Source organism: Aethalodelphis obliquidens, unplaced genomic scaffold (genome assembly GCF_003676395.1).
Source record: "Aethalodelphis obliquidens isolate GAN/ISIS:26980383/991018 unplaced genomic scaffold, ASM367639v1 scaffold23, whole genome shotgun sequence".
Taxonomy (NCBI): Eukaryota; Metazoa; Chordata; class Mammalia; order Artiodactyla; family Delphinidae; genus Aethalodelphis; species Aethalodelphis obliquidens.
In genome coordinates, this window is record NW_020837967.1 from 19,971,138 (window position 1) to 19,985,376 (window position 14,239).

At 36.8% G+C, this 14,239-nt stretch overlaps 1 protein-coding gene across 10 annotated transcripts in view; it reads left to right on the plus strand.

Annotated features, from left to right (window-relative positions):
- Positions 1-14,239, plus strand: part of LOC113628367 (heat shock 70 kDa protein 14) — a 35,076-nt gene extending 20,837 nt beyond the window's left edge. For 6 of the 10 annotated variants that reach the window (XM_027121929.1, XM_027121932.1, XM_027121923.1 and 3 more), the window contains 4 exons: positions 10,298-10,510; positions 10,926-11,099; positions 13,121-13,191; positions 14,060-14,234. In XM_027121929.1, coding sequence (XP_026977730.1) covers positions 10,298-10,510; positions 10,926-11,099; positions 13,121-13,191; positions 14,060-14,138 — 537 coding nt within the window. In that variant the 3' untranslated portion in view covers positions 14,139-14,234. Of the gene's footprint in view, positions 1-3,350; positions 3,488-6,116; positions 6,167-10,297; positions 10,511-10,925; positions 11,100-13,120; positions 13,192-14,059 lie in introns of those variants that run through there. The other 4 variants (XM_027121930.1, XM_027121927.1, XM_027121925.1 and 1 more) reach the window with 4 other exon arrangements.

The window sequence follows — 14,239 nt, forward strand, 5'->3', positions numbered from 1 at the left end:
TGATATATTATCTTTACAGTATTTAGTTTTCCTAACCACAAAGTTGGTATCTCTCTGTGTTCAAATCTTCTTTAATACTTTATTGAGTTATGTGTTTTCTTAATTGTGGGATCTCTGGCTGTTGTGAATGAGATATTTTTATGCTTTTATTTATCAATACTAATTTGGTTTTGCTGATAGAATACTTACTGGTTTTGCCTCTTTATCTGATACTCTGCCACTTCATGAATTCTTGGTATTAATAATTTTTCAAGGAGTCTTCTGAATTTCCTAGGCATGCATTCAAATCCATTTACTAGTTAACACACAACTAATTATTGAGCACACCTGCTCCGTTCCAAGCGGGTTCTAGGCACTTGGGACACAGCAGTAAACATAAAGTCTTTGCCGTCAAGAAACAGTTAAAATAATGCCCAGTTGTGATAACTGTTATGAAGAAAAATAAAGCAGGATAAGGGCATAGCTAGTGACAGAGGGTGATTTTGCAGATAAGAATCCCATCTAAGGAGATGGCTTTTGATCAGAGCCCTGCAGGGACTGAAATGAAGGAACAGACTGGGTGAATTTCTGCCGCTTTTCCAGGCAGAGGGAACAGCCAGAGGGGAGCAAGCTTGGTATGTTTAAGGGGCAGCAGTGGGGATGGGACTGAGTGAGCCAGAGGGGGTGGGAGGAGGGAGCAAGGGACCAGATCACTGGGAAAAGCAGTTGCAGTGGAGTTACGGAGGGAGACACCTTACTGGAGTGAGTTTAAATAGGAAAGAAGGTGAGTCCATGGACACGATAAATATAAATAACTCTTGAGAAGTTCTGCTAAAAGGGCAGAAGGGAAATGGGGTGGTAGCTGGAGTGGGCTGTGGGCATTGGGAGAGGGTTTTATCCGTGTTTGGTGATACTTTTATCTTGCATCTCTGTACCCCTCGCTGCTGCTGCTTTTTTTTTTTTTTTTTTTTTTTTGCTTGCGGTACGCGAGCCTCTCACTGTTGTGGCCTCTCCCATTGCGGACGCGCAGGCTCAGTGGCCATGGCTCACAGGCCCAGCCGCTCTGCGGCATGTGGGATCTTCCCGGACCGGGGCACGAACCCGTGTCCCCTGCATCGGCAGGCGGACTCTCAACCACTGCGCCACCAGGGAAGCCCTTTTTTAAATTTTTATTGGGGTTTAGTTGACTTACAGTGTTGTGTTAGTTTCCGGTATACAGCAAAGTGACTCAGCTATACATATACATATATCCACTCTTCTTTAGATTCTTTTCCCACACAGGCCATTACAGAGTATTGAGTAGAGTTCCCTGTTCTCGCTTCTTGTTTATATTTGATTGCCTTGGTCAGGCCTTGAATATTTTAGTTGACACTGGACCTCTTTCTTTTGTTCTCTTTATAAGGGGAATAGTGTTAGTTGTTTACCAACAGATTTAATTACTGGTAACTGGTTTGAAATAGATTCTCTTTATCATATTGAGCATTTCTCTTTTTTTCTTTTTAAAGGTGTTTTAATATGAAATAGGTGTTGAGTCATTACAATTGCTTTCGGACACCTGCAAGACAGCCTTATGGTTTTCTTTATATTTGTCTTCAAACTATTTGATGAATTATTGATAATTTCCTAATATGGAACTATCATTGTATTCCTGGGATAGATCTTATTTGGTTATGAGGAATATTCTTTTGATATATTACTTAATTTTCTGTGATAATTCATGTATCATTTTCATGCTGTTCATGCTAAGTTAGCAGAAATGAGATGGGCTATTTCGAACTTTCCTGCCTTATGCATATTGTCTGAATAACATCAGACACTGAAAAGGGGAATGGTCCTGTGCTTTGGGTTGCATTGGTCTAAAGAAGTGCCTTAGCTTCTTGCCTCCAGCTCGTTCTCTTCTTCCTGGATGATGAGATGGACCATGGCTTATCGGTATGTCCCCAAGGCTTCCGTTTAGGGAGAGCCAGAGGCACATGGTTGAGTCTCAAGCAATGAGCGAGTGAGAAGCTGGAGCCAATGCTCAGACCTTTGCTAACCCTTCCTCTCCCCACCTCCCTTTTTTTTTCTGTCCACACAGCATGACCTGCTCTTTAAGTTGTATAACTTTGTAAGCAAAGGCTGCTTTTCTCTTTTAAAAGCTCCTGAGACATACTCAAGAAATAGGGGATTTTAAAGTGCTTGAACTTACCTAGAATGACAAAATATCACAATATATCTAATTCGTTTACTCAGAACAGTACCTTCTAAACCAAGACATCCGGTGCTTTAATTGCCCTTTATTCCAAGGTAACATAATCATGCACGATGTTCTTCAGGAAGTAGGCTGATAGTACCTTCCTTTTCTTCGTAACCCAAGGCAGAGTGTGAGAGAGGGTCCAAGCTCATTTCATTTTGTCATGAAAAATATCAACTCACAAAATAGGTTCGCATGACTACTCCAAAGATAGATGTACAATTCTCAAGTCAGCCTTAAGTTCCACATTGTGGGAATATGATTTTAAGTTATCACTTTCATAGCTGTAAATTAAGTTCAACATAAGAAAGTGTGCCAAATCCCTTGCCTTGTGAGTTTTCCAAAATACTCATTTCTCTAGGAATAAGCAAATCAAATCCTTTACGGGGACCAAAGTATCGGTAGTGTTTATATGGAATTCAGTGTCAGTCATAAGCACATTGTTGGCCCCAATCTTATCCAACTCACTGATGCTGGGATTTTTCCCAAAGATGATATGAAAGAAGGTCAGTTTCTTTCCGCACATAAAAATAACAGTATGTGTATCTTAGGCCCTACACCACAGTTAAGCTGCCCAGATGCCATGTAGTACAGTAGACTCACTGTACCATACCATTCTCCCAAAGAGAAGTATGTCCCCCAGCCATTGTTCCTGAGACACACAGTCCTGGCGATCTTCCTTTCATTCTCCTACTAGTTTGAGAACTGGGGTTTAGAGAGTAAAGAGTTTCACGTTGATCTCTTTGCTGTAAGAAAAGTAAGAGCACAAATAGGATTGTAATTGGCAAGGACCAGTAGCTGGTGGGAGGGCCACGGGTGGTAGTGGTGGGCTGGCCACACACACCAGGAGCTGTTCTAGCCCAGAAGGGGCAGCTGCTGCTCCCCACCAGTCACTGCCATCCAGCGATGCAGGCCAGTGCTGTTGGAACCTGGGGCGTTTTAACAGACTCTCAAAACTAGGGCTTACCATCAGACTTTTTAATGTTTCAATGTTAGTAGCTAATGCAGAACCTTTGAAAACACTATGTGAAGAGAGAAAATATAGCTTGCCTGATAGAATTTGCAAGTTGCTACTTGGCAACCTCTACTCCAGAACGTGTTGTTTTATTGCTGTTTGTTTTTACTGTTTTGTTTCTAGGCTATCAGGTGCTTATAAAATGGAATTTAATACGTTTTCATCTTTTTAAGTATTCCAGGTTAGTGCATAATACATAAATTCTCTGTTCCGCAAGAATTCTAAAGAATTTGCCTGTAAACACATTTTGTCTGAAACTAATTTTTTTTTTTTTTTTTTTTTTTTTAAATAAGTTATTTATTTATTTATTTATTTTTGGCTGTGTTGGGTCTTCGTTTCTGTGCGAGGGCTTTCTCTAGTTGCGGTGAGCGGGGGCCACTCTTCATCGCGGTGCGCGGGCCTCTCACTGTCGCGGCCTCTCTTGTTGCGGAGCACAGGCTCCAGACGCGCAGGCTCAGTAGTTGTGGCTCACGGGCCCAGTCGCTCCGCGGCATGTGGGATCTTCCCAGACCAGGGCTCGAACCCATGTCCCCTGCATTGGCAGGCAGATTCTCAACCACTGCGCCACCAGGGAAGCCCTGAAACTAATTTTTGAAGTATATTTATAACTTTCATAATTTCTTTCTATTGCTTCAATTTTGTTTTTTTGTTTTTTGTTCTGGTTTTTTTTGTGGTACGTGGGCCTCTCACTGTTTCGGCCTCTCCCATTGCGGAGCACGGGCTCCGAACGTGCAGGCCCAGCAGCCATGGCTCACAGGCCCAGCCGCTCCGCGGCACGTGGGATCTTCCCAGACCGGGGCACGAACCCATGTCCCCTGCATCGGCAGGCAGACTCTCAACCACTGCGCCACCAGGGAAGCCCCTGCTTCAATTTTGAATTAAAGTATTTTATAGACCTATTTCATAGTGATTTAAACTTTTAACATACAACTTTGCATAATGTTCTTGTAATTTTTAATTTTACGTAGCTTTTGATATTAAATTTTTAAAGTATAAGGAAGTTATTTAAATTAAAACTGGCGGATTTTTCTCTCTTTTTATTTATTTATCTTTTTCTTTTTGAGTTTATCTGTTTTTTTTCCTTCCCTAGGCTTTGTAGATATTTGTTTTATTCTTTTTTTTGCTCCCAACTCCTGGCACTACAACCCAAAAAAAACTTTCTTAGATTTTTTTTTCCAGGTGATATATTTCTCTTTTCTAATTGTTTTATTTCTGGTTTGCACTTTATTTCTTCCAGTCTTTCCAGGATACTTTTATTATTTTTATAAATGTTTATTTTGAACATTAATTAATTTATTTCATTTTTTCCCTAACTAAAAAATTAACTACCGGGTTTTCCTGGTGGCACAGTGGTTGAGAGTCCGCCTGCCGATGCAGGGGACACGGGTTCGTGCCCTGGTCCGGGAAGATCGCACATGCCGCGGAGCGGCTGGGCCCGTGAGCCATGACCGCTGAGCCTGCACGTCCGGAGCCTGTGCTCTGCAACAGGAGAGGACACAACAGTGAGGGGCCCGCATACCGCCAAAAAAAAAAAAATTAACTAACATTTTACTCATTAGCAGCTTGGTTTTATTCCACAGGCTCTGATAGATTTTACTATTTTCTTTATTTTCAGAATAATCTATAATATTTTCAATTTTCCTCTAAGTTCGCAAAAGAAATCTCAGACTACAGAGTAAATGTTTAAAGAATTTATTTAAATTAAAATTTTCCGGTTACTGCCAGCATTAATAATGACACACTATTAGTACTTTTTACCCTTTAAATGAGAATACCAAAAAACAAGATTTTCCAGGGGTTATTTATTTTTTGTTTTAACACAGCACCACTTATTGCTTATTTATAAAGCATTTCTATGTTGACTATAAGAAGTTCATGAAAAGGCATAACCTCCATTTTTATTCTCATGGTATTTACCTGGTATCAGACATTTTAGAGAAGACTTTCCTTTTAACTTACCTCCAAAGCAGACTTTTGGGAGAACTCTGCCAAGGCAAACCTGCTTTTCTTTTTTCTTTGTAACCCTGAGTTGATGTTCCTCACACCCTTACCTGCGGAGGAACGTGGTCTCCCTCCTCGTTTCACGGCTGATGTGAGCGGGGCCTCATTTTCATCAGTTGCTCATCTTCTCCACCACATGGAGCTTTGAGAACATCCGTATATAGACTGAAATTTGTAGTGATTATTGATGATTTCCCTCCTTGCGAGAACATATTCAATATTCTGCATACCCATGGACTTACAAGTGTTAAACGTATTAATTAAGGAGGAAATTAAAATATTTATAAAGGAGCAATTTTATTTTATTCAGCTTTATTGAGGTATAATTAACAAATAAAATGGTAAGGTATTTAAAGTATACAACATGAGATTTAGTATATGTATTGTGCAGGGATTATTATTACCATCGAGTTAATTAACACATCTATCACCTTATATATTAACCTTTTCTGCAGGAGGTGAAAACACTTAAGTTTTACTCTCTTAGCAAATCTCAAAATACTACACAATATTATCAACTGTAATCACCATGTTATACATTAGATCCTCAGACCTTATTCATCTTATAACTAAAAGTTTGTATGTACCCTTTTACCATTCCCTCCCTATTTTCCCTACCCCCTCAACCCCAACCATTTTTCTGCTTTATGTTTCTATGAGTTGTTTTGTTTGTTTTGTTTTAATTTAGACTCCACGTATAAGTGATACCGTGCAGTTTTTGTCTCTCTGTCTGGCTCATTTCACTTAGTGTAATGCCCTCCAGTTTCTTTCAGGTTGTTACAAATGGCAGGACTTCCTTCTTTAAACTGAATAATATTGCATTGTATATCTGTACCACATCTTCTTTATCCATTCATCCACTGACACACACTTATGATCTTTCCATAGTATGTTTCCAAATACCTTGGCTATTGTGAATAACGCTGCAGTGAACATGAGAGTACAGATATCTCTATGAGATAGTGATTGTTTCCTTTGTGTATATACTCAGAAGTGGGATTGCTGGATCATAAGGTAATTCTACTTTTAATTTCATGAAGAGTTTCCATACTGTTTTCCATAGTGGCTATACCAGTTTACATTCCCAACAGTGTATAAGTGTTCTCCTTTCTCTCCATCTTCACCAATATTTGTTATCTCTTGTCTTTTTAGTAATAGACATCCTAACAGGTATGAAGTGATGTCTCATTGTGATCTTTATTTCCATTTCCCTAATGATTAGTGATGTTGAGCACCCTTTCAGGTACCTTCGGCTACTTGTAAGTCTTCTTTGGAAAAATGTCTATTCAGGTCCCTTGCTCGTTTTTAAATTGTGCTATTTGGTTTTTTGCTATTGAGTTAATGAGATTCTTGTGTATTTTGGATATTCACCCCTTTTTAGATATATGATTTACAAATATTTTCTCTCATTCAATAGGTTGTCATTTCATTTTTTTTTTTTTTTTTTTTTTTTTTTTTTTTTTTTTTTTTTTTGCGGTACGCGGGCCTCTCACTGTTGTGGCCTCTCCCGTTGCGGAGCACAGGCTCCAGACGCGCAGGCTCAGTGGCCATGGCTCACGGGCCCAGCCGCTCCGTGGCATGTGGGATCTTCCCGGACCGGAGCACGAACCCGCGTCGCCTGCATCGGCAGGCAGACTCTCAACCACTGAGCCACCAGGGAAGCCCTGCCATTTCATTTTGTTGATGGTTTCCTTTGCTGTGCATGCTTTTTAGTTTGATAAGTCCCACTTGTTTGTTTTTGCTTTCCTTTGCTTTGGGTGTCAAATCCAAAAAGCATTGCCAAGACCATTGTCAAGGAGCTTACCCCTTATGTTTTCTTCTAGGAGTTTTATCGTTTTAGGTTTTACTCCAAGTCTTTAATCCATTTTGAGTTGATTTTTATGTGTGGTGTAAGATAGTGGTCCAGTTTCATTCTTTTGTTTCCCCACCCCATTTATTAAGGAGACTCTTCTTTCTTTGTTGTATATTCTTGGCTCCTTTGTTGAAAATTAATTGACCCTATATATGTGGGTTTACTTCTGGGCTCTCTGTTCTGTTCCATTGATCTATTTGACTTGTTTTATGCAAATACCTTACTGTTTTGATTACTACAGCTTGTAATATAGTTTGAAATCAGGAAGTGTGATGCCTCCAGCTTTGCTCTTCTTTCTCAAGATTGTTTTGGCTATTTGGGGTCTCTTGTGGTTCCACACAAATTTCAGGATTGTTTTTTCTATTTCTATGAAAAATGCCATTGGAATTTTGATAGGGATTACATTGAATATTTGGGGTAGTAAGGACATTTTGACAATATTAATTCTTCCAATCCATAAACCCGGAATATCTTTCCATGTATTTGTGTCTTCAGTTTCTTTCATCAAAGTCTTGCAGTTTTCAGGGTACAGATATTTCACCTTCTTAGTTAAATTTATTTAAGTATTTTTTCTTTTTGATAGTCCTGTAAATGAGATTGTCTTCTTAATTTCTTCATCTAGTAATTTGTAGTGTGTAGAAAGTAATTTAAAGTAATTTTTGATAGGTATGACCTTACTATTGCCATTTTGTTAATCATTTTCTGTCTGTTTTGTAGTTCATTTCTTTCTTTCCTGTCCTCTTCTTTCATGATTTGATGACTTTCTGTAGTGGTTTGCTTTAATTCTTTTCTCTTTACCTTTTGTGTGTCTACTACAGATTTTTCTTTTGTGGTTACCATGAAGCTTATATAAAACATCTTATACAGTTAAAATAGCCTATTTTAAGCTGACAACAACTTAACTTCAAACGCATACAAAAGCTCTACATTTTTACACTCCTTCTCCCCACATTTTATGTTTTTGATGTCACAGTTTACATCTTTTGTGTATCCATTAACACCTTATTGTAATTACAGTTATTTTTAATACCTTTGTCTTTTAACCTTTGTACTAAGGTTATAAGTGATTTACCCACTACCATTACAATATTGGAGTATTCTGAATCTAACTATATTTATCTTTACCAGTGAGTTTTATACTTTTATATGTTTTCATGTTTATTAATTAGCATTTTGTTTAAACTCGAACAACTCCATTTGACATCTTTTGTAAGGCCAATCTAGTAGTGGTGAACTCCTTCAGCTTTTGTTTGTGTGAAAACACTCATCTCTCCTTCAGTTTTGGAGAGCACCTTTGCTGAATTGGGTGTTCTTGGCTGACGGTTTTTTTCTTATGACACTTTGAATATCTCCCTTCTGGCTTGCAAGATTTCTGTTGCAAGACCCACTTATAGTTTTAAGGGTGTTCCCTTGAATCTAACCAAGTTGCTTTTCTCTTGCTGCTTTTAAGTCTTTCTGTCTTTAACTTTTGGCAATTTGATTATGATGTGTCTCAGTGTGGGTCACTTTAGAGTCATCTTATTTGGTACTTTTTGGGCTTACTGGATCTGGCTGTTTCTTTCCCCAGATTAGGGAAGTTTTCAGCCGTAATTTCTTTGAGTAAGTTTTCTGCCCCCCTCTCCCCCCACTTCTCCTTCTGAGACCCTTATATTTGCATATATTGGTCCATTTACTGGTGTTCTGTAAGTCCCTGAATGCATCTTCATTCTTCTTCCTTTTTGCTCCTCTGAATAAATTCCTCTGCCCTGTCTTCAAATTCACTGACCCTTTCTTTCACTTTATTTAGTGTGCTGTTGAAACCCTCTATTGAGTTTTTAAGTTCAGTTATTGTATTCATCAGCTCTATGATTTCTCTTTGGTACTTTATATTTTCTATCTCTGTTGAAATTCATACTTTGTTCATGCATTACTCTCCTGACTTCATTGAACATCTTTATTAGTTGTTTTTAACTCTATCACGTAAATCACTTATCTTTGTTTCATTAAGATCAGTTTCTGGAAATTTATCTTGTTATTTTGTTTGGAACATATTTTTCTGTATCTGCATTTTCCTAGACTCTCTGTATTGGTTTCTGGGCTTTACATAAAACTGCTACCTCAAAAAAAACAAAAAACAAAAAACTGCTACCTCTTCCAGTTTTGACAGACTGGTCCTGTGTAGGAGATGAACCTTGTTAGTCAGCCCTACCTGAGTTCCTGGTAGCTTCTCAAAACTTTGTGCCCGTCTAAGCTGCCATTTGTGTTCTTGGTGGCTCTCAGTATTTGAGGGTGTGCCAAGACCATCATGAGTGATGATGATCAAAAAAAGAGGAAGATCAAAAGCAGCACCTAGATATAGGCTGATTAGAAACTGGACCCTCAGGCAGCAGCAGCTGGGAAAGCATGCAGTCACACCCTTACAGGGAGAAGCTGGGAGATGGGCATGCTTGCCCTCTCCCTCTGTGCTGAACCCTGGTGTATAGCCACAGGGCAAGAGTTGCTCCTTTGCCCATTTAAAAACTGCTTCTTTGTTTGGTCTCATCCTATGGGACTCATGAATGCAAGCCCTGTTGGCTCTCAGAGCTGGAGATCTGGGGGCCCATCCTTTGGGTGGCAGCTATAAAAGTTGGGGCACTAGATGTGTGGGCAGGCTCATAAAGGGACAATTTTATATGGAGTTTTTGTGCATATTTAATCAAGTGGTACCTAGAGCTTAAAACGTAGTTGTATAAAAAACATCTTTTTCCTCAAGAAAATTATTATTCCACAGTGAAGACAAAATCTATGGCATAGTTTTCACATAGAGAAGATTGCCACTGTTTATTTTGCCACAGAAATGCTGTGATTTATGTAAACACTTCTTTTAGATAATGCTTGAACAGTACGAAGTATTAAGTACAGTATTTCCTATACAAATGTGTATTTATGGTTAAGCCTCATATGCCCAGTATTCATCATGAGCCATATATATCTTATTATATTATATTTTCTAATATGTGGTGAGATCTCCTCGTTTTAAATTTTGTTGCTATGGGTAAACAGTACATTAAATATTTATAATGTATTAAATACATATTTATATGTATATATGGTAAGTATAACATAAAATAATATGTTAAAATAGGGCTTCTTATATTTTACCTTTTCATGTGATGAAGATGACTTGTCCTGTTACACTTAATTTTGAGAAACAATCATTGTTCTAAAAGTAAAAAACAAAATTATTTTTATTTTCTAGGTTGTCCTTTGTGGAGGGTCTTCTCGAATCCCAAGGCTACAGCAAATGATTAAAGATCTTTTCCCAGCTGTTGAGCTTCTCAATTCTGTCCCTCCTGATGAAGTTATCCCTATTGGTGCAGCTATGGAAGCAGGAATCCTTATTGGGAAAGAAAACCTTTTAGTGGAGGACGCTCTTAAGATAGAGTGTTCAGCCAAAGATATTTTAGTTAAGGTATGTTGAGCTTCTCTTCACTCTTCCATGGTAGTATAAATTTATTGCCACAGGTTTACGTACGTACTGTTTTTAAAATAAAACCTTGTGTACTGGTAAAAATTTTAAATTTCGAGTTATAAATTTACTTTTAATGAGTTTCTGATATTCTTTTAGTTAGTATTAATCTAATATGTTAATTTCTTAATTAACTGTGTTTTTAAGCTTAAGATTCTAATACAAGTAGAGAGGTGTATGTTTCAATTTATTTTTAAATAAAGTGGGTTGGGATTAAGGATCATTTCTATTGTCTTCTCTTTGCCGCTGTGTAGTTTCCAGATTATCAACAAGGAATATATATTAATTTATAATAGGAGTGATTTTTTATCATTGTAATGATATCAAAGGATGTGCATATTATTTTCCTGCTTATTAGGGAGTCGATGAATCAGGAGCCAACAGTTTCAAAGTACTGTTTCCGTCAGGGACGCCTTTGCCAGCTCGAAGACAACACACGTTACAGGCTCCTGGAAGTATATCCTCAGTATGTCTTGAACTCTATGAGTCTGAGGGGAAAAACTCTGCAAAAGAGGAAAACAAGTTTGCACAGGTGACTACATCAGATTGGACTATGAATTAATCACTTGAAACTGTTTAGTTTTTCCTTCTGGATTAGACTCAGTTTAATATCAATATAATATGCATATAGGACATTTAACACATTTTTATGAATGGATTACTTGTACTTATTTATTTTTGAAAGAGAGAAGAAATAGGCAATTGCATTTGAAAGAGTTAGAGGAAAATAAAGTACAATTGTATTTCTACTGCTTGTCTTTGTGCTCTTAACCCTCCTTGGTAATAAGGTCAGTGGCAGGGGAAATGACATTTCTTTGTTTGCTAAATGCCAGGTGTGCTGTACTAGGCAATTTACAAACATAATCTCAAAATGCTGTGAGATAGACATTTTTATGTGCATTTTATAGATGATTAAGAAACAGGCTGATGGTAGTAAATACCTTGTTATTTTCTTGACTGAGCTGAGATTTAGCCTCAGGTTGGTTTTACTCCTGGGCCCATGCTCTTGCCATTATACCATGCTGCCTCTGACATAGGATAAGTTTGTTTTTTCAAATACCGCATGCATATATCATAGGATATGGTCCTCCACATCCTTTAAAAGGAATGAGGTGGAGCCATGTTATTTGCTTAGAAACATGCCCAAGAAATACAGTTTCATTAAAGCACACACACAAGGACTGCAGAACTGTATTTACAGCATGGTACCATTGTGTTTAAGTAAAACAATTGAGAGTGTGGGTGTGTGTGAAGGAGTGGTGTTTGGATAGGTGTGTGTATTTAGATACCCACGCGTGGATACAGAAAGTAACTGTAGGTATTTGAACTGTACTGAGGAAACTTAACAGTGGGTAGATTTGAAGGTACCAAGAAGGTTTTTTTTTTACTTTTTAACACTTCATACTGAATTTTTTACAGACAGAACAGAACATGAAGATTAATTACTTTTACAGTAAAAATAAAACAAATGTAGGTAATAAAAGAGAATGTATAGTATCTTTAGCTTTATATCTGTCTTCTAATTTCAACAAAAGGATAATGAAAACACACACACATAATGTCTGGGCTCCACCTCAGAATTAACATCTTAGGATCTACTGGAGAAGGGCTCTTTCAACTAGTAAAGGTTTCAAAGCTCCGCCAGATGTTTCTGTGGTATATCACTATAAAAGCATTTTCCCGTGCACCAGATTTCTAAACTCAGGTGGAAGTCTTAGTATTCCTCTCTGGTACACTTCTTACCTTTTCTCTCCACATACTACTCTTGAGACACTACAGCTACTGTCACTACATCCTAACTTACAGATGCTGGAAAGAGAAAAATTAGTCACATAATACTTTATTTGGAAGAGAATCTTCTAGAGATTCCATCTCTTCTAACCTCCTCATTCTACAAATGAGTAGACTAAGTACTTACCTAAGGTCATAAAACTTGATTTTGGCAAAATCTGAAAAGTCACTTTCAAACTTGGTCTATTGGTATACCTTCCTTTAGGAAACGAAGGAATTTTATAGTAAATTCATTAGTATCTCTTACTTACAAGTGTAATCTTAGCTGTACAAAAGAATTTGACATGTATTTCTTTTAAATAGGTTTTCCAAGTGCATTTAAAATATTTGAATTTTTTAAAGTATATATAAAAGGCTTACCAAAATGTAATTTACATGTTACTGTAATGGTGCAATTACCAAAAAGAAAAGCAGTCTTTATTTTGTTTTCTTTTTTTTTTTTTTTAGTCTTTATTTTCTCAGACAAACAGTACTTCATATAAATAATCATCGTAATCTAGGACATGACATTTAAGAGGGACAAATATATTAAATATATTAGTTATCTTACATGCCCTCTTTTTAGAGGAGACATGTTGTCAGTTAAGAAAGCTTAATTCTATTTTCCAAATTATGATAAATGGTAGGAGAATTGAAAACGGCCCTGTTTTAAAAGGTTCATTTCAGTAATGAGTAAGATTTAGTCCATTGGAATAATTGATGCATCAGTTTATTAATATGTCAAAGTACTAAATCATCGTTGTATTATTTTTGCCTAAACAGGTTGTACTCCAGGATTTAGATAAAAAAGAAAATGGATTACGTGACATATTAGCTGTTCTTACTATGAAAAGGTGAAAAATTAAACTACTTCTGATGTTAAGAAAATTTGCTTTGAGACTTGACCTTTTTTATTAGTTTATTGATTCTTAACCTGTTGTCATTCTGGGAAAATCATCTATTAAAAACTTATAAAGATCTTATCAGTAACTTAAATTTTTGCCCTGTAAAATTACTATATTTACAAAGAAAAGTATATCTCAGGTCATTTGCACTCTGAATTTTTTATGAACTCTTTGATTATTATGGGTGTAGTCAACCTAAAAAACTGGTCCATGCAAGTTTGAGATATAATTTTCTTCGACTTTAAATATAATTTTCTGAGATTTACATAATTGATTTTTTGTCCTATGAAAGGGTAAGTTTATTTCAATATTGCAACAGGAAATCTGTAGAAAATAAATTACTAATTAAATCCAGCTATTATCATTTCCTTAACAACAGTCCATCCATAATACTATGTGTTACAAGTAAATCAGTTCCAAATTAACATTAAGGACAATTCATTCCATAAACCATAATTAGCCAAAATGTAGAATTCATTAGGGTAGGTCTGCCATGGCCTGGGCTTGAAAACAGCTTGATACTTCTTGAACTTGCATAAAGTTTTCAGCTTAAGGTATTTATCATCATGGGTTCTCAAGGAATACAACTTTTAATCACAGTGATCTAGGAGGAAATTTTTAAGAACAACTACCTAATTATGGCATACGGTTCTAAATGTAAAGACATAAAGTTGTGTCTCTTCTTTATCTCTTAATGCTCTTCTTTCAAAAAGTAAAATGATCTCTTGTTTACTCAAAGTCCTCAAGTAATTTCTTAAGGACTATCTGTTTTTATATATTGAGCTTATGAATTGTTATTTATTTTTTGTTTGCTTAGGGATGGATCTTTACACGTGACATGCACAGATCAAGAGACCGGAAAATGTGAGGCAATCACTATTGAGGTGGCATCTTAGTGTTTGAGAGAAACCACAAAGTTTTTAGAACTAAAATATCAACATTATTTGTTTTGTTTATAAATGATGTTTATATTAAAATACTTTTTGAATGAACTGTA